Source organism: Cricetulus griseus, chromosome 3 (assembly GCF_003668045.3).
Source record: "Cricetulus griseus strain 17A/GY chromosome 3, alternate assembly CriGri-PICRH-1.0, whole genome shotgun sequence".
NCBI classification, from domain to species: domain Eukaryota; kingdom Metazoa; phylum Chordata; class Mammalia; order Rodentia; family Cricetidae; genus Cricetulus; species Cricetulus griseus.
In genome coordinates this window covers 49,433,768-49,453,180 of record NC_048596.1, presented here as the reverse complement: position 1 = coordinate 49,453,180, position 19,413 = coordinate 49,433,768, and the positions used below count along the sequence as shown (strand labels likewise).

The window sequence follows — 19,413 nt, the reverse complement described above, 5'->3', positions numbered from 1 at the left end:
TTTTGTGGTATAGAAGAGGATCTGCCTCTGTTATGGGCATGGATTTGAGTCTAGAGGGCACATGATAAGATTCTAGACTTACGTCCCTGAATGAGGAGTTAGGTCAAGGACACATGGGTAGCGATAGACAGGGAGAGTTATTAAGTAAAAGAAAAGTCCTTCTGAGAGTGGAAGTAGGGGACAGCTCAGAGTCTCCGGTGTGTCAGGCACTGCAGCATCAGGGCCATCTATAGGTCATTTGCGTAGAACCTACCTTTCCCACATTTGCCATCGCTACGTGGTGCTACTCTGTTCCTTCCCTGTAGCCTTGGTAGGGAGGTTTCCAGTCTCTGCCAACTGGCTTTTCCTGTTAATCTTGATGCCTCTTCCCCCATGTGTCCAAATCTCTTGAGATAATCTTTGGGGTAGCCTGATTATCTCTTAATATCAGCAGCCCCAGCTTTGTCTGGGGCTTAGGAAACAGACACTCCAGAGCACAGCTTTGTACCTCTCTTGCCTTACACCTTGCTCCTCAGGCGTTCTTCAAGTTCCATTGTCTAAAGACAGATTCTTAGCCAGGCCTTATGGCCACTGTAAATTGTGCCCTCATCTCATCAAGCAGGGGAGATTAATGTCACAGGACACTCACTGAAGGCCAACACCACAGGCTGTCACAAGCCATTGCCTACAACTTTTACTACCCGAGAGAAACTTTATCTGTTTTCCTGCATTGAGGCCACTGTCCAGCCTGCACCCTCCTCCCCTCCTCAGCCCATTGCATCCCTTCCATCAAAGCCTCAGCCACTTATTTCTTGCCCTTCTAGCTCTTCTCCGCAGGAATGTGTGAGATTCTACAGCAGGCTCCTAATAAATTTAAATATCTTTTCATCTGTTAATGTGTTTATTGTCTGCTGTCTTGAAAGATCCTGGAAACTTCAGAGAAGAGAGGTATTTCCCTTTCCCCTAACCAGACCCTGAAATTTCAGAACAGGAATGGCGTCAGGTATGGCACATCCCTGTCACCCTAGTGCTTAGGAGATGGAGGCAGGAAGATTAGGAGTTTAAGGTCATCCTCAGTTACAAGGGAGTTTGAGGCCAGCCTGGGAAACAGGTCTTGACTTAGATCCCTCTTAAACCCCATCCACCTGTACAAAACAAACTATGGGGACAGGATAAGTTGGAGATGTGGGAATGTCCAGGCAGAAAGCCCAGTGCCCAGCCCTACCTACCTTCCCCTCCAGGTCACAAAGCCCATGACCTGGATGATTTGGCCAGTACAGTCAGATCTCCCTCTCTTGCTGAATGGTTCTTGTCTTTGCTTTGTCTTTGGATATGGCTGAATCTGTTAATTCTGCTTGTACACTGGGCTAACGCTTTCCTGGGAAATACTACATAGCAGACTGGCTACTGCAACACAGAGGTGTGCTCATTCTGCTTGTCCTGATCCCTGAGAGGTTCCTTCCTACCTTCCCTGCCCTTATGCTGCTCCTCAGACTGCTGTCCACTGTGTGATCCTAAAGCTAAGTGTTAATGGCTACCTCTGCAGTTTAGCATTTGCCCATTTATCTCCACTGCTGGTTGTACCCTCATGGCTAGCACCGGGGACACACAGTTGGTAAACAGTTGTTGCACATAGGAATGGATGTGGCCACACTTTTCCCTCCCTGCATGCTCTGAACAGGGGCTTTGAGCAGAGAGGTGGGTTGAGGCACAGGTTCTGACTAGAAGTGACATCGAGGAACAGAGGAAGTCTTAAGTGGCATGCTTTGGAAGTGGTTTGTCTTACTGGTGGAATGATAATGGCTTTCCTCCAGAGGATTCCTATGCCATGCACTTTGAGGACCCAGCCCCAAACTGGTTCAACAGGGACAACTCTTCAGCTAGTGTGTGTTAGCTTGTCCTGCCCTGGGGTAGACATGGAGATATTTGGGGATCGGGGTGGATGGCCAGCCGGGCAAGCTATTGTGGTATGGTAGAAGGAACTGGTCTGTGGCCCAGGTGTCAGGGAATCCTATTTTACATCTAAAGAGAAGGGCTCTTGTCTCAGTTAGCATTAAGTCATTGTGAGGTATCCACCAAAGACTGCTCAGATAAGGCTTAAGAGCCACTAGAAAGTCTTTATTAGCTGGCCAGAGACTACACTGTGTGTTCAGGACCCAAGTGCACTCCTGAGCCTTTCTCAGGGTGAGCATTTGAGCACAAAACCCACATCTTATGTTAATACTCCTCAGGTAGAAGGAACAGCTAGCCAGAAGTGGAACTACAGAGGCCAAAAAGCAAGGTAGTACATTTAGGGCCTTTCCCAAAACTATGCACTTTGATGGGTTAGGTCTTCATTCTAGTTTTGACAGATGTTGCTTATGTCCTGGGTTCCAAGGCCCAATGGTACTCCCATCATGGTGGCAGTAGTGCTAAGGTCTGGGGGCCTGTTACAAACTGTCAACTTAAATAGCTTACGATTACCTGGAAAGAAAAGAGTCTCAGCAGAAAAATTGCCTTTGTCAAGTTAGACCATAAACATGTCTGTGAGGGATTGCCTTAGTTGATATAGGAGGGTCCAGTTCACCGTGGACAGTGCCATTTCCTAAGAAGGACACTCCAGTATGCATTAGAAAGGTAGCAAGGCATATATGAGCCAGGGAACAAGCCAGGAAATGGCATTCCTACATGGTTCCTACCTCCAGGTCCCTGCCCTGATTTCCCTCAGTGATGGACCATGATCCAGGATCTGTAAGCTGAAATAAACCCATTCCTCCCCCAACTTGCTTTTGGCCATGGTGTTTGCCATAGCAACAGGCAAAACAGAGCATCTTCTCTCTGAGTCTCACTTTCCTCTTGTGAGTGATGGACTGAGGATGTCTCTATATTGTTGCTGGACATTCAATCTCTGTGAATAGTGAAGTAGAGGCACTGTTCACATGTTGGCTGCCCACTGCCCTTTACTTCCTAGTGCTGTGACTACTGCATTTGAGTGGACTTAACAACCTCATCTTTAAAGGTTATGACAATTGCAGGGCCCTCTGGTGACTGATAATGACCACTGGGAGCTTCAGGCTAGTGGATGCTGCAATATGGAAGTTCTTGAGCCTTTCATTTTTTTTTGCCCTTATTACCCTTCCTTATTGCAGGCAAAAAGGAGATGCTTGAGTGGCTGAAGAGACAGTTAGTAAAGTGCTTGCTTTGCAAACACAAAGACCTGATTTGATTCCCATAGTTGATGTTAAAAAGAAAAAGTCAGGCATGATGGCACATGATGGTTGTCCTAGGCCTGGGGAGGTATGACAGGCAGATCCCTAGGCCTCATTGGCTTGCTAGCCTAGTATACTTGGTGAATTCCAAGCCAGTAAAAAGACTTCATCTCAAGGAAGAGGAGGAAGAGGAGAGTGCCTGAGAAACATCTGAAATCGTCCTCTACATGCATGCACATACATATACAAGCACACTCACACACACCCTTGAGCCAGTATGTACCCCTGTACACATCAAACACATATGCACACACACGTGAAATAAAAAGAAATGCTTGAACATAAGCACTTAATGAGGCAGTGCCAGGAGCCAAGGTCACACTCGCGAAAGAAAGATTCTTTGGTCTCCGTAGATTAGCTGGAAACAGTCTTGTGGATCTGATAGGAGCCATGGTCATGCTGTTAAGTGGCACCAGGAACATGGATCCTGTCACTTGTGCATGTTGCCCATTATAAGGACTCTGGGAAAAGACAGAAGGACAGAAGAGGAGGCTAGAGAGTGTTAAGGGAATACCATGGTCTGAAAGGTCTTGTTACAGAGCCTCTTTGTACAAGTAAAAGAGGGTTTTACATTTGCATCTCTACCATTGCTCAACCCAGACAGCCCTTTTCTTGGGCTTGGGTGGCTTGCCTGTTACAGTTCCAGCAGGCAATATGGTGTCCACTGGCTGTCTCACCCACACACTCAGAAGTGCTGGGGACACATGCCAAGCAGGGTTGGGCAGTTCATACTCTCTGTGCTGCTCCCATGTTCCTCGGGTGGTGGGGAGTTGCCTTTCAGGATTAGAGTTGGAGGAGGGCAATTAAACTAGTAGATAGTTGGGCTGTCTACTAGTTTAGAATTGACTTCTCAACAGTAAGCATATAGCAGAACAAAGAAAATGCAACCTTATATGCAGTTTGTTAAAGTAAAAAGACACCTAGAGTCAAAAGGAAAATATTTATGAATTAAAAAAGCACACTAATAACAAACCAAAGGAAAGCTTAAGAGTGAAGAGGAGGGAAATGGGTGTTAGCCTTGGCCTGGTGGTGATGCCAGGGTGAAGGTCTCAGGTGTTCCATGTGGAAGTAAAGCCACCATTGCAGTGGCACTACTGTGTCATTGAAACGGGCAATCTTACTTCTGGGCAAGATTAGCTCCGTTTATGTATAAGTTTTCAGGTGAAGCATTACTGGGGACGGCGGGCTGAACAGTGGCCTGGACTGGGATGTTGGTGGCACTGGCTGGGCTGGTGGTGTTGACAGGTCCATTGGTCGTGTTGACTGTGTTGCCACTGAACATGGGTGGGATCACAGTCATGCTCTGAAAGACAAAGGTCAGGAAGGCATCAGTGTCCTCTGTAGTGAACTTCAAGAAAAGCAGTAACTTCTTTCCCTTTCTCTTTCCATGCTTGGGGTAGACCCTCTCTCATGGATGCTGGGCTTGGTCACATGACTTTCTTTGGCTAAGGAGACAATAGTAATGGGATATAAAGAGAGACGTGTGAAGTGTTTGCCTACTGGGGCTTGATCTTTCTTGCTGCTCATTGGAACAGAAAGCAGTCAGGGCTGACATGATGAATAGTGAGGTTTTTTTTCCCTGTTCACAGCCAGAGTTTGCCAACTGCCAGACACATATGTGTGTGTCTCTCCAAGACCACACAACCATTGGGTATCTCAGCAACCAACTGTCAGCAGATCAGAACTGTCTGCAAGGCCAGAGGATCATGAGCTAAATGTCTGTTGTGTGAGCTATTACATCTTAGGGCTGTACTTCTGAAGTTATCAATGATAAATGATATTAATAGCAAATTTTAGGACTAACAACAAATGTCAAATTAGGGTTAGACCCACACAGACAGGACTGTGTCTGCACAACTCGGTGCTAAGTTAGACTGTGTATGTGTTCACGTGTGTGTGTGTGTGTGTGTGTGTGTGTGTGTGTGTGTGTGTGTGTGTGCACAAGTACATGGGGACACATGTGACTGTGTATACACATGTGTATGGAGGCCAGAGACTGACACTGTGCCTTCCTCAGCTGCTCTCCACTTTAATTTTTGAGACAGGGTCTCTTACTGAATCACTGGAGCTCAGTGATTGGTTAGATTGGCTGGCCGGTGAGCTCCATCTACCTGCCTTTGCCCCACCTTCCCTGCCCCCTAGTGCTGGGATTATGGACATATGCTACAGAGTCTGCCTTTTGGTATGAGTGCTGGAGGATCTGAATTCAGGTCCTCATGCTTGTACAGCCAGCACTTTACTGACTGAACCATGTCTCCAGCCTTTAGTGAGGCCCCTTGGATACACTGAAAAGCTTCTAAAAATCTTATGGGCTTGGTTCTGGAGAGGCCTGATCCCAAAATAGTTGTTGGTAGATTTTGAGAGAGGTCTGTCTAGAACACAGCTAAAATGAGACTTTTGTCAAGTTGCAAAAGCCATCATCTGGTACATAAAACATCCCCAGAGATTTTGAGGGACTTGTAGTAGCAAAAAGACCACTAAATTTGAATTGATGTTACTCAAAGTGCAAACATGATTAGATAATTGCCCATCTTTCCAAAGATGGAAAAGATGGGCTCCTTCTTATGAGAAAGGAAAAGTGTTGTTGATAGTAGAGCCAAGAGACCCAGAGAACAGTGGGAGACACACACATCCAGGAAGCAGTACAAAATAATGACAGGTTCTTCCTCAAGGCTGAACTGATTCCTAACCAAGCAATATGAGCTTCTTAGGATTAAATTAAAAAATATTTTGTGTGTATGGGTGTTTTGTCTGCTTGTATGAATGTACACTAGGCATGTGCCTGGTGCCCTGCAGAGTGCAGAAGAGGGCACCAGATCCCCTGGAACTGGAGTTACAGACAGTTGTAAACTGCCATGTGGGTGCTGGGAATTGAACCTGGGTCCTCCAGAAGACCAGTGAGTGCTTTTAACCACTGAGCCATGTCTCTAGACTGCTCCACAGTATTTTAGAATTTCATGGAGCCTTGACTGTCCTGGGCCTCTTATAAGGTCTTTCTCTATTGAATGGGAGAGTGTATTTATCTGGTTCTTGTCTCACTAGACCCCATTGTGTAAGTTAATGGAACTTGTTTATTGTTATTGTCATTTCTTTGAGACAGAGTCTCACATAGTCCAGGTTGGCCTCAAACTTGCTAAGTAGCCAAGGATGACACTGAACTTCTGATTCTCCTGCCTCTACCTCCCTAGTTCTGGTATTACAGGCATACACTACTATGCTTGGTTCATGCAATGCTGGAGGTCAAATCCAGGACTTCCTGTATGCCAACCAAACTCTCAGCCTGCATTTTCAGCCCCAAAGTTGTTTTTGGTTTCCAGGTTGCTGTGTCAAGAAAATCCATATTCCAAAACAGGACCCTGGACTTCAAGCATGGTGATAGATTTGGGTGGGATGCTTGGGATTCCTTGGATGGGGATAAACATGGTTTGCTTTTTTTTTTTTTTAAAGAAGCGTTAATAACTTGATTGAAAAAATACCCCCTCCCCCAAGTCCTCCTATTTATGCCTCTTAGGTGACTTTGTAGCTTTTCTCCCCAGAGCCAGAGCTGTTCCTCTGCTCATAGACTTAAAGTTTGGCCACCTGAATGACTTTGGTCATGGGACATCAGTAAGCAGAGTACAAGCAAGGACTAGAGTGCTTGCCTGTGAGGGATTACATGTCTTGCTGTGCTGGAATCCAGCTGCCTTGTGAAGAAACTCAAGCTAGCATACTGGAGGATGAGGTAACTTAGGAGCTGAGATGAGCTGGTACACTAAGAGACCTGAACACCAGCCTTCCTGAAGCCCATTGGGCAGCAGATTAAAGAGGGAGTCCATCTGAGATCAATTGACGAGCAAGTCACGTATCACCGTACAAATGGATGATACTCAGAACCAAGAACTAAGTGAATCAGTGGTTCTCAACCTAATGATGTGACCTTTAATACAGTTCCTTGTGTTGTGGTGACCCCCAACCATAAAATTATTTTGTTGCTACTTCATAACTGTAATTTTGCTACCATTAAGAACTGTAATGTAAATATCTGATATATGACCCCCACAGGGGCCATGACCCACCCACAGGTTGAGAACTGCTTAAGGAAATGCTTAGTGGTTTAAGGTACTTGGTTTGGGGGTGGTTTGTTATGCAGCAAAACTTATCTGATACACCCTTTCAGTCCTCGCTTTTCTCAGACTCTTAGTCGTCTTTTGCTAAACCTCCCCAGAGTAGGCTCTGATTCATGGAATAAAGCCCAATACTCACCTCAAAATGGGTCCAGCAGGTAGCCTGGCACCCAAAATGTGAGACCACACAGGTGATGATGAATTCCAGCAGGGCGAAGGGGAGGAGACCCCCAATGATTGCCTTCAAACAACCCTAGGGGCAGGGAGGAAATGGGGGCATTTCAGGCTTCATGGTTGACTGGATGGCAGTCTGTATTTGCAGCTCTCCTAAAGGAAATGCCATATGCCTCATCTGGAATCCTGGAGAAGCCTCTGTGTGTGGTGTCTTGGCATAGATGCTGCCTTTACATTGTATTTTCAGTACACCTCAACTCCCACCTGTTAGACACTGCATTCCTTTATTGTGACTTTTATGGCTTCAGAAGCCCATGTTACTGTTTATACCAAAAGCCTGAAGCTCAAACAACCCTCTGCAGAGCAGTTTTCCATTGATGGCTAGTAGGGTTGGTGATTCTCTGGCCTGAGGTCATGCTTACTTCCTCTCTCTACTAAAGCTACTTGTCTTAAAGTTTGCTTCTGAAATTACCTCTACCTGTGATGTACCTAACAAGTACCATGGCTGTGAACCCATATGAGGGGCTGGGGTCCTTACTGTGAGTTGGTGATGTACCAGTGAGGCCAGGACCGTCAGCTCTGCTTGGCTTCTGGATGTCTTAGTTCAGTCTCTGGTCTTGCCTGAATCAGAGCTTTGAAAGCAGGACTGAGCTCAGTGTGCTTCCTGCTGTAGCCCTACCCATAGTGTATTGTGGAGGCAGGGTTCTAGGAGTACTTGTCCTCCTCACTCTTCCCCTTCAGCAGAAGATGGGACCCCAGGGTTTGGTCTCTATTGGAATTCTAAATTTCTGTTCTACAGGAGCACAATCTACTTCTTTGTCAGTTCATCCTGTTGCCTAGGGCTGGACTCCAGATGCCAACCAGCTTGCATGGTTTCCCGCCCATGCCCTGTCAAGTTGGACTGGGCTTCTTCTGGGACCTCCTACAGGGAAGCTCTCCTTTTGAGGACTGTGCTCACCACTATAGATGGTTCTCTTGCTCTGTCAGTTTTCCTTGGTCTGCTTGATTAATCCTGAAGGAGGACCAGGTTGCAGCTTGAGACAAGCAACCATATATCCACCCGAGACAATTTGCCTCTTAATCTCAAAGAGTCCTCATTGTGGTGTGAGGAACACTGTGGTTGTCTTAGCAGTTGCAGGGCTTTGGAGGAGATTATGCAATTTATGGATCATATTAGTTTGGAATTCTGTTGCAATTCCTTCCTACTCAATAAACAGCCGTGCAAACTTTCCTGATCCTAAAGAAGCTTTGGGACGAGTCAGTTGTAATGCTCACCGTCAGCGAAGAAAAATTAGAGTTGAAAATAACCAGATCTATAATGATAAGGATGATACCAACAAGGGAGAAGATGGAACTGACGATATTCATGCCGATGCTGGCGTTCACCTGAAGGACATAAAGGAAGGGAATGGTGAGCAAAGGTCAAAGCTCAGCATTTGGGAAGACTCTGGACATAGGACAAAAGAGGAGCAGGGCAGAAAGGAGAGGGTCAGGATGGTTGGGGGCAGAAATCTGTTAGTTTACCCCAGGGCAGTGAGATAATGATTGTTCATGCTGTGTTTCTTCAGGACAGGAACCACCCATTGGTGTAAACAGAAGTTTCTTTCTGTCCCAGTCAACAGCCGTTTACTCCCAAACAAGCACACAAAGACTTATATTAATTATAAACTGTTTGGCCAATGGCTCAGGCTTCTTAGTGACTATCTCTCTCTTAATTATTAACCCATTTCTATTAATCTGTGTATCTCCATGTGCTCTTGGCTTACTGGTGATGCCTGGATCTCTTGCTTCCTTGGCAGCTACATGGTGTCTCATTGACTCTGCCTACATGCTAGTTTTTATACACATCTTTTCCAGGTAGGTAGAAGTATTCCTCACCTAGACTAAAACTGCTCAAATAGTAGCTAAAAAGCTCCCCTAGGAACTGGTCCTCCAATTTGGCTTCTCTCTAGCAATGAGGTCTGAAAATGGCCTGACTTTCTTTACCAAAATCTCTTAATTAATACCTAAAGCTTTAGGCACAGTTTGGAAATGTCATTGGGCCTATAAACCCCATAATTCTGGGCAGGACATTAAATGAATGAACAGGACATTAAAAAAACAACCGAAACCCTAACCAAACCCTCATTATAGTCCATTGAGGGGTATATAGACCTATTTCCTTGGTTTTGTTTTGGGTTTTGGGCTCACTGCACCACATATGGGGAGGGATTCACCCCCTATGAGACTATGTTTGGAAGACTTTCCCAACTGCTTCCCCAGCTCAGAGAACAGCAGTTGGAAGAACTCTCTAATCATTCCTTTCTCAAGTCACTACAGGGCTTCCAGTCATTCATAAAGGCTATTCATTGTACTATCTGAGAGATCCAGCTGACCTCCAAGTCCACCAACACCTTCCCCTTTTCAAGCCCAGTGATACTGTCTGGGTCAAACAGACAGCCAAAGGGGTGCTGGAACCAGCTTAGAAAGACCCTACACACTTATTCTTTTCACTTCTATGGCCATGGAGGTAACTGACATTATACTAGGAATCCACCACACCCAGGTCAAAAAAGCAGAAGCCACTAATGATGATGTCAAATGGACTATCTTCAGAGAATAGACCCTTCAAAATTAGGGTTTCATTGGGCCCTGGTCCTTGCACTCTCTGCCTCTTTGCCTTCTCCTAAGTCTTGTGTATATCAGTACAGGGTCATGGCCCAAACCCCACCACCCTTCGGCCCAGACCTGGGAACCAAGGAGAAAGACAGACATAGGAGAGGTGATAGCTAGAGTGACTACAAATCAGCAACTCATATTCCATCTTGACCATTGCTCACTGATGCTCTCTTTAAGTGTCTGATTGTATTGGAGAAAGATGTGGGGATTTATCTTTTGAGATAGGAATGGAGAGTTTACAGTTCTATGCATGTTCTGAGGCCAGGCTCCCTAGTTGCCAAGAACAGGGAGTTTCCATCGTAAAAACTGAGGTTGTGAAACAGACTGGATTAATAGTGGGGCCCTGCACTTTAAATTTCATGGCCAATTATGTAAAATAAAGGATTAATTTAGTCAAATTAATGGTCCTTAGGGCCAACTATACCTCTTTAAGACTCAAGGGTCATCAAAGAAATGACGTCATGACTTACCATGCAACTGCTGGCAGACTTTTCAGCCGAAATTGAGAGGGACCCAGAGATGATAAACTACATAGACATAAAAAAGAATGTCTCTTTAAATTCCAAACGTCTTGTTTCCCATGCATGTACATCTGTGAGCTTCTTGACATTATCACTGTCCCAAACTTTAGGTACTCAGTATTGTGGCACTCAATTTGGGAAGGTCATGTAAGATGCCCTAAGTCATTCATTATCATCATTGTCTCACTAGGTCTCCTCAAGTGCATGGTGGGCCACACCATTGTCCAAACTAATTTACTGCTGACATTGTCCTGTCTTTGAATATGATTTTATTCTGGAAGTTAGGGGCAGTGTTGCATAGTAGTCATTGTCCTGAGGTTGGGAAAGAGGACAATGAGGCTCCTGTTTCATATCTTCTACTAATTCATCTTGTTGTGCTCCTAGACCAGCCTAAGAGACCTAACAAGGCCCCTGTTTTCACACAGTTGATCAGTTCTGTGAATTACTGTTGAAGCTCTTTCCCTCTCATCTGTAAAAATGACTTTTGCAGTAACAACAGTTGCTACTCACATTATTTTGTACTATTGAGGATAGAGCCCAGGGCCTTGGATGTGCTCGGCAAATAACTTTACCACTGGCCACATCCCAGTCCTACATTGTCTTCTTTAGGGATCACTGAGATGAAACACTTCTAAATGCCAAAGTGTACTACTACCCTTGTACAGAAGGGACAACTGAATTCAATGGTCTGAAATCTTAAAAAAAAAAAAGGGTCCCTGTAGATCATTGAGTTTGGGGAACTGAATCCTAACACTTAGCTGAAATCCAAGAACTCAGGAGGGGCCACAAAACCAGTGTGATAGGACAAGAGAATGAAGTAAAACTGTTATATGCTCTAACAGTGTCTTTGCTAGTAGATGACATGAGACGCTACACAGAAATTCCAGCAGATCTGAAAGTCACTAGAATTAATAAGAAAGTACAGTTAGCCAGGCATTGGTGGTGCATGTCTTTAATCCCAGCACTCGGGAGGCAGAGGCAGGCGGATCTCTGTGAGTTCAACGCCAGCCTGGTCTACGGAGTGAGTGCCAGGATAGGCTCCAAAGCTACACAGAGAAACCCTGTCTCAAAAAACAAAAAACAAAACAACAACAAAAAAGAACATCAAAACAAGCAAGCAAAAAACAAAAAAGACAAAAAATGCTTAAAGGAAACACAAAGGCTCCCACCAAAAAAAGAAAAAAAAGAGAGAGAGAGAGAGAAAGTATAGTTATTTCACCAGATAGAAGATCAAGGTGCAGATGTCAATTGTTCAGCTGGGGTGGTGGTGCCAAGGCAGGCCAATCTCTGTTAGTTCATGGCCAGCCTGGTTTATAGTGAATTGCATGTTAGCCAGGGCCTGCTAACTAGTGAGACCCTGTCTTAAAAAAAAAAAGTCAACTGCATAGTCATAAACCACCAACAAACAGTTTGAGGATGTGCTTCAAAAACATATTCATACAAGCAAGGAAAAATGATTAGGGAATAATCCAAAACAACATACAAATTAAAAAATATCACATTGATTCATGTGTGTATATGTGTGGGTGTCAATAGCTCAGGAAGCTCAGAAAAACACAAGGTCTGAAAAGCTTAGCAGTTAACAATTGCAGGGGTGGGGTTGAAGGGGAGGGTGGGGGTAGGGGTGGGGGAAGAAACAGACTAGATAGGCCGTGGGCCTAAGGGGAAATCTACTACTATTATTCTGTTAAAGGAAAACAGCAATAAAAGGACTCTGAATGACATACTGCTAAACCCATAGATCAGAGCCTCAATTAGTCCTCCTCAGAGAAGTCTTTTCCTGCAGTAGATAGAAGTTAACATAGAGATCCAAACTGGACAGTGTGCAGAGAGTGAGAGACTCTCTGGAGCACTCAGTCATAAGTGGGGATCATCAAAGTCCTCCTCCTTTCAAGGCTCAGGGATCTTTGTGGAAGAGGAGGCAGAAGAATTTTAAGAGCTGGAGGGGGTGGGTGGCTCCAAGGAAACAGTGTCCTCCAGGTACAACAGGACTGGTAAACAGAAGAACTTGCAGAAACTGGGCAGCACTCAGGACCAACACAGGTTCAAGGCAGTGGGGATCGAAGCACTGAGGAGGGGGAGTGGACAGGGGTCTCACCCCTAACAAAAAAACTATTTGCAATTGATACCTGCTGGCAAAGGGACAATTGGTTTTCTACAGTGGAGTCTCACTGGGTATATCAACCACACAGGAGTCCCTATGCCCAGGAGTCAAACAAACAAACTTTTTTTTTTTTTTTTTTTTTTTTGGTGGGAGCCTTTGTGTTTCCTTTTAGTATATTTTGTCTTTTTTGTTTGTTTGCTTGCTTGTTTTGATTTCATTTTTTTTCTTTTTGGTTTGAGACAGGGTTTCTCTGTGTAGCTTTGGAGCCTATCCTGGCACTCACTCTAGAGACCAGGCTGGCCTCGAACTCACAGAGATCCACCTGCCTCTGCCTCCCAAGTGCTGGGACTAAAGGCGTGCGCCACCAACGCCCAGCTTGATGTTCATTTTTTAATGATTTTTTTTTTTTTGAGAGAGAGAGAGAAGGGGGAAAAGAGTGAGTGAATGTGAAGGGACCAGCTCCCCATTTCGGCAGCCATAACAGCTGAACACGTGCTTGTCTGACCTTGCCTTGGTCACTAAGAGGTCAGATGCCTGCCTTGTGGCAAGGAACCAATCAGAAGTTATTGGTGCTATGCTTTACGGCTCTGGGTGTGCTTTTCGGACAAGTGCACAGCAATGACACACAGAGAATAGCAACTACCCTGGAGAGCCTATGGGCCATAACAACCAGTTGACCAATCAACACAGGGGAAGCCCTCCAAGCCTGGAGGCACACCAATCCTGAGCCTGTGCTACCCCTAGACACTCCCCTTACACTGCCCTATAAGATCTCTATGCAGACCCTTCGAGGGGTCTTTTCTAGCCATCCACCATGGCGGATGGGTGAAAGACCTGAGCTAACATGGGGTTAGCTCGTTAAAAACTTTAATAAAGCCTCATGCAGTTTGCATCAAGCTTTCAAATCCACCTGGTGATTGGGGTGACCGTGGTCCTGGGCCGAGATCCTGGAGGCCTGAGCTTCTGGGGGTCTTACAAATGTAGAGAGCATTATGGAGTTGAGAGTTGAGTGGGTAGGGAGGGGGGATGAAGGACCAAAAATTCAAATTAATAAAAGTTTAAGAACTTAGGGAACCTCTAACGATAAAGGAAAATTTAACTCCTTAAATCAGGAGTGCCACAACTGGAGCCTGATCCCCTGCTCTCAGAGAAGGAGAGGTAACTGTCCACCACTCCTGTTAACATTCCTTTGCTAATTGCTGGTCATAAAGATTCCCCAGCCTGGGGGGTAACTGACAGACTCTGTGACTCTGTAACCCTGAAGGCCCATGCCCTGTCTTATCTCAGTCAAATGTATCTCCCTTGAAATGTGTAGTTACTGAGTAAGTAACCATGAAAACTCTGTAATTTGTGGCCCTCAATTGAAGGACTCCAGCCTAAGATGTTTTCTTTGCAGCTACCTAAGAATCTGAACTTATGACCTTAAGGTTGAGGAATTCCACCCTGACAAATGGAACGAGCCAATCAGAACTGTTACCCTTGCCCACCCTAGACCCCATCTGTTTGCAGTTTTTGCCTTTAAGAAGCCCCTAGACTCAAGCTTGAGCTCGGAGTCCAGCTCCTCTGCTCCTGAGTGAGTAACGAGTTGGGTCCCAGCGCCAGTTACTAATGAAGCCTCTTGTTGTTTGCATCAAGTCCTCGCCTCTGCCTGGTGACTGGGGTTGCCTCATTCCCAAGTGTTCGCCCTGGGATCCCACCCCTGGGGGGGGTCTTTCAGGGAGGGTCTTGGAGAAGTTGGGGGAAGGGAAAACCATGATAAAAACATATTGTGTGGGAAAAAAATTTTAAAGCCACTTGCTGGGGGAGAAAAATCTCTTTAGTGGAGTACCTACAAGTTTTGCAAGTAGGTCAGGGGATGTGGTTTTTGGGAGTCATCAATCATGTAGGCATGGGCTTTTCAGTGACGCAGCTGCCTGTATATGTCAGAAAAATATTCCAAGATCCCAATTAGCCTGCCCCTTGATAAGCTCAGAATATTAACCCATCTCAGCAGGCAAGACCCCAGTCTTCATCCGGTTTCTGCCGTGTGAAAGCCCCTAGACCGGCAGCTCACTGGGCTTTTCCTGTTGTTGAAAGTACCTCTTACTTTTCCTGGCCTTGAAGGCTTCACTTTAAAAAAGTCTTTCTCTAATAAAACTCCACTTAAATTCATCCTTCATTGCCTGTGAACTTCAGCCAAGTTTGCTAGGTAAGAAGTCACTGACCTAGGGGGAATTTGGCATGGCCCTGAGTGACCTGTACCCTAACTCCCAAGTAAGCCCCTCAGGAGACAGTCTCTGTCTTTCTGAACCTTTCTCCTATTCCCCTGGCTTTCATACACACAGTGCAGCACTTGCAAATGTCTGCCACCTGCTGGTGAGGTCTCCACACTCAGGGGAAGGCCCTGATCATGGCTGTTTATCTGCAATAGCCAGTTTCCTATCACCAAATGGTTGCATGACTTGCTTAATTGACTCTTGAAAATTTTGCAGTTGTTCTTAGGAGTGTGAGTCAAATGCTGTGTACAGCATGGAACTCTGTGGACTCTGACTTACATATATTACCGCATTAAGACAATGTATACCAGGGATTAAGGTTACTCTAAGCTGGAGGAAGAGAAAGGCTAAAGCTTGGTGTTAGCCAGAAGAAGAGCTTGCCTTGCTAACCTGTCAGGTTAGCAGGACAGACTGGAGCTGAGATAATGATGGGTCAGTGATGACTAGGACCACATCTTGACCATAACTACTTAGTTATGTGTAGTCCTTATCGTATACTTAAACACCAAAGGTGGGTTTGGAGGAGGTGTCACTGACCCTAAAAACTGATGTTTGCAGCCAAAACCTCCTTATAGGCAGGAGGTGGTGTTGCCAGGATGTAGGTGGGCTCTTCAGACCTCAGCAGAGCCCACAGACTTTGAAGCTATAAGGGTTACATGACTGGGAGTAGGGTTCAAGAGTCTTTTTACACCCCCCCGCCCCCCGTGTCCCCCCTTCCTCTCTGACCTTAGAAAGAAGGCCACATGGCCTTGTACTCACAGACAATCCTCCCCAGACCAGGTGCCCTGATATCCCCACCAGAGGAAGGTTCCAGTATAGTTGAGGGTTGACTGCAGAGACGATATAAAACATGCCAATGAGGATCTGGATGCCCTGTGGGGAGAGCAGAGAACAAACTGGTGAGAGAGTGTGTCAGGGCCTATAAAGAGGGGTCCATTTTGTCTTGCCTCAAGATCAGAGAGTTCAAAACTGTCCTTATAAGTTTATAGCTTGGCTACTGCAGGATGTTTCAGCCTTGGTAGCGATGTCTTTATCTGAATAACAACAGACTTGGGCTCAGGTGTGTTTATCTGACCCTGAAGGCCAGATGGCAGGTGTGCCTACCAAATGCCTGGAGGATTAAGGGAAGTAAGTTTGTTTGCCCCTTATACATGGTAATAGAAGTCTTCTGCCATTGTCCCCACTTTTGGTTGGATACTTAAGAATGTTGAAGAATTGTCCTCCTGAGATCTATCCTGTCTCTCCATCTTTTCCTTAACTCTTTTAGCTAGCCTTTCTTAGTCCACACCCTCCTTCTCAGGGACGAACCCTGGGCAAGTCAGCTAGCTCCGACTATAGCCTCGCAAAGACAGCTTCCCACAAGAGTGGAGCTGGGCTGAGGGCTGCTGGGCTGTCCTTTACCACCGTGGCTATGCTCCAGAGCCACCTGAGGTATCACTGGTATTGGGGTTCACTTAGACCAACATCTAGACTAGACTGCTCCTGTTGAAGTCTGTTCTAGGTGTGTTTTAAGGTTCCACAGGTGGTACCAGTGGTACCTTGGGTAACAGAAAGGTTTAGAGCAGTTTGTTTTTTGAACTTGGATTTCCAAATGCCTTCACATAGTTGGCTACCAATTATACACATCTCACTGGTATTAATAACAGGATAAAAAACAATACAGAATTACAGTGCTAATGTAACATTACCACATCACCTTCACACATACAATTAAAAATCTCCCTTGGTCCTTGGGATAGGCATTTGAATTCCTGATACAGTTTTGCAGACTTTAGCCCAAGAGGTGGCTCTGTTAAATTGGGGCTACAAACAGTGCTTTCTGTTCTTGGCCCAATCTAATCTATTTCTGCAGATAGACTAGGAGGGAGGGGTTGGGGTATGTATTAGTCCAAATGGGATACCAAATGCTGGGTAATTTGAAAAAAAAAAGTCTATTTAGCTCACAGTTTGGGACTGTCAGTTTAAGCTGTATAAGGCTGGCTCTGGTGAGGACACTCCTGATTGTGTCACTGCATGGTAAATAGTATCATGATGAGAGTACAGGCAAGAGGGGGAGATTATACAGTGAGACAGAATGCCAGAGGGGTTGGGGCCAGTCTTGCTCCCATGAGAGCTAGCAAGATTCTACAAGGACTAGCCCAGTGACATACACTTCCCACTAGGCCCTACCTCTCAGAGGCTCTCTGGCACCCCTCAACATCACCATACTGGAGACAAAGCTTCTGACATATATGAAGCCTTGCCAGGCATAGCCTAGCCGTATCCCTGTTAGAGTAGGGTTTTGATGAGTCTGTCTCTTTCTTGAACCTGACCTTGTCTTCTCACCTCTAGGAGGGTTGTGACCTCTCAAATGAAGCTAGGTCACCTGCACTCTTTGAGCAGCAAAGCTGTGCATATATCTTCGTGGATATTGCCAAGTTACAATAGCTATAACGAAATACCCACTCCCCCACCCCTGGTCTTTGAGGACCATGTGTTGGTCATCTCTGAATCGGTCTCCTCATAGAGTGTCCTCCATGCTGGGTGAGCGAGTGCATTGAGATGGTGAATTTGCTATAAGCCAGTCATCCCGTGAGCCAGTCATTTTGCTAGGAGTTGGCTGGCATCTAGTGGAGCATAGGACTGGTCTCAAAAAATAGAACAAAGTTGAGCTTTTCAAAGTGTCAAGTGATACTAGAGGATGCAGGAAAGAGGCAGGAAAACCCTTGGTGGAAGAGGAAGTCAGCAACCTCAGAGCTCGTGGGATCTAGAGGAGCTTACTAGATCTTATGATAGAGAGGCAGCTGCTAGGGTCTAAGAAGCCTTCGCCACTCGCCCCCGTCAAAGGTCTTTCTAGTGAAACTGCCATTGACCCTCACCCTGATAACTAGGAAAGGATAGCTGGTCCATTTTATAGCCTTCCTAAGAGCCTATAGAATGAACTGGGAGCAGAGGAATACAGGGTGGGACTGCCATTTGTGGGCTTGTCCCAGACCTAGCCTTTAGAAGCTGCTACCCTCCTTTGCCCAGAGGCACCAGAAATGGGCTTACAAAGTTGGAGAGATGACATTGTACTCACCCCCAATGTTCTGACCTCTTCATTTATGAATTTCTTGGGATCAAATTCAGGAAAGGATATAAAGGACATATTCCACTGGGGATTGCTTGAGGTCTGTGTTGGCCCCGGGACAGTGTTCAGGGGATTCTGAGGGTCTCCAGGTAGGACCTGGACACTTGTTATTTCTGGTGAGTACTGGATCACTCCTGGTGGAGGCTGCACACCAGCCATTCTCACTGGATACTGTAGCACAGTGGGTTGGACCTGCAGGCCTGTCATTCTAGCTGGATTCTGGATCACAATGTGTGGGCCCTGTAAGTTCGTATTCCCTGTATTGTACTGGTGCACAGTTGCTGATGCCTGGTAAGTGGCCATTTCCAAAGGCTTCTCTTGGCTTCCAGAGGCCACAGTATGTGTAGGCTGGATGACATGGCCATTACCTGGGACAGTAACAGCAGAAACAGTCTCCTGTTTGATCATGATGTAGAACTGCTACAAAACACACAAGACACAATTTTCACTGATAAATCAACAATCCATCTAACCCCTCCTTAAGTCTGTCATTGTCTTCACAAAAATGCAAGCCCCAAAATGCACAAGGTAAGTGTCTCCGTTCCCTGGAAGTCCATGTTCTGGGAATACAATATTCAAATGATTTGAGCCTACTTGAAAATCTAGTTCTCTAACAAATTTTTAATTTAATTATTTATGTGTATGGGTTTTGCCTTCATGTATGTCTGCAAGCCATGAGTGTGCCTGGAGCCTAAAGAGGCTAGAAGAGTGCCCTGGGCCAGCGGGGCACCACGTGAGCTCACATCCCAATGTGCCACAGCACCAGAGTACCTGGAATGATGGGTCAAAGAGACATGAAAAACAGACAGCAAGATAGGCTTTCTGATCAAGCTGCAAAATTTTATTTTTCTCAGAGACCTTATATAACAGGTGAAGCAGGAAAGACTTGGTGGGGCAGGAAGAGGTTATTGCCTGGTACATGAGTCCTTGGGGGTATACAGGATAAAGGAGGGGCGGGCAAGTGGAGAGGTGTAAATAGAGCAGGTTGTTAGTAAGGTGAAGAGGTTGCAGGAGGAAGGGTGGTAGAATAACCTGACCTTCTTTGTTAACAGCTATTTTCCAAGAGCTTCTTTCCTAACACTTTTGTGAGCCCATTTATAAAACAACTATTTGTTTAAGCCTGTTTGCCAACCTCTATTTGTGCAAGCCTGGCTTCTCTTATCAGGAAGCTGAAGGCAGCCATTCTTTTAACACAATGGGTTATTCCTAAAATGCTGGCATCCTTTTACAAGAGATTCTCCGAAGCAGCCCAATTCTCTTCA

General features: G+C 45.6%; 1 protein-coding gene across 1 annotated transcript; it reads right to left on the bottom strand.

The window, feature by feature from the left end:
- Window positions 1–4,344: 4,344 nt before the first annotated feature.
- LOC100753692 (membrane-spanning 4-domains subfamily A member 18) lies at window positions 4,345–18,559 on the bottom strand. Its single transcript, XM_027406820.2, has 6 exons — window positions 18,101–18,559; window positions 15,802–15,915; window positions 10,633–10,689; window positions 8,780–8,890; window positions 7,470–7,583; window positions 4,345–4,530 (listed from the first exon to the last, which is right to left on the bottom strand). Exons 1-6 carry the CDS (start codon window positions 18,557–18,559, stop codon window positions 4,345–4,347), a joined length of 1,041 nt encoding a protein of 346 aa, XP_027262621.1.
- Window positions 18,560–19,413: the final 854 nt, after the last annotated feature.

Excerpts from the sequence above, each read along its gene's own strand:
- LOC100753692 (XM_027406820.2), bottom strand. The coding sequence starts at position 18,559 with ATGATCAAACAGGAGACTGTTTCTGCTGTTACTGTCCCAGGTAATGGC. Across the intron at positions 8,891-10,632 it reads AGTCTGCCAGCAGTTGCATG|GTGAACGCCAGCATCGGCAT; the intron begins GTAAGTCATGAC and ends TATGTCCTTCAG. Across the intron at positions 4,531-7,469 it reads CCTGCTGGACCCATTTTGAG|AGCATGACTGTGATCCCACC; the intron begins GTGAGTATTGGG and ends TTTGTCTTTCAG.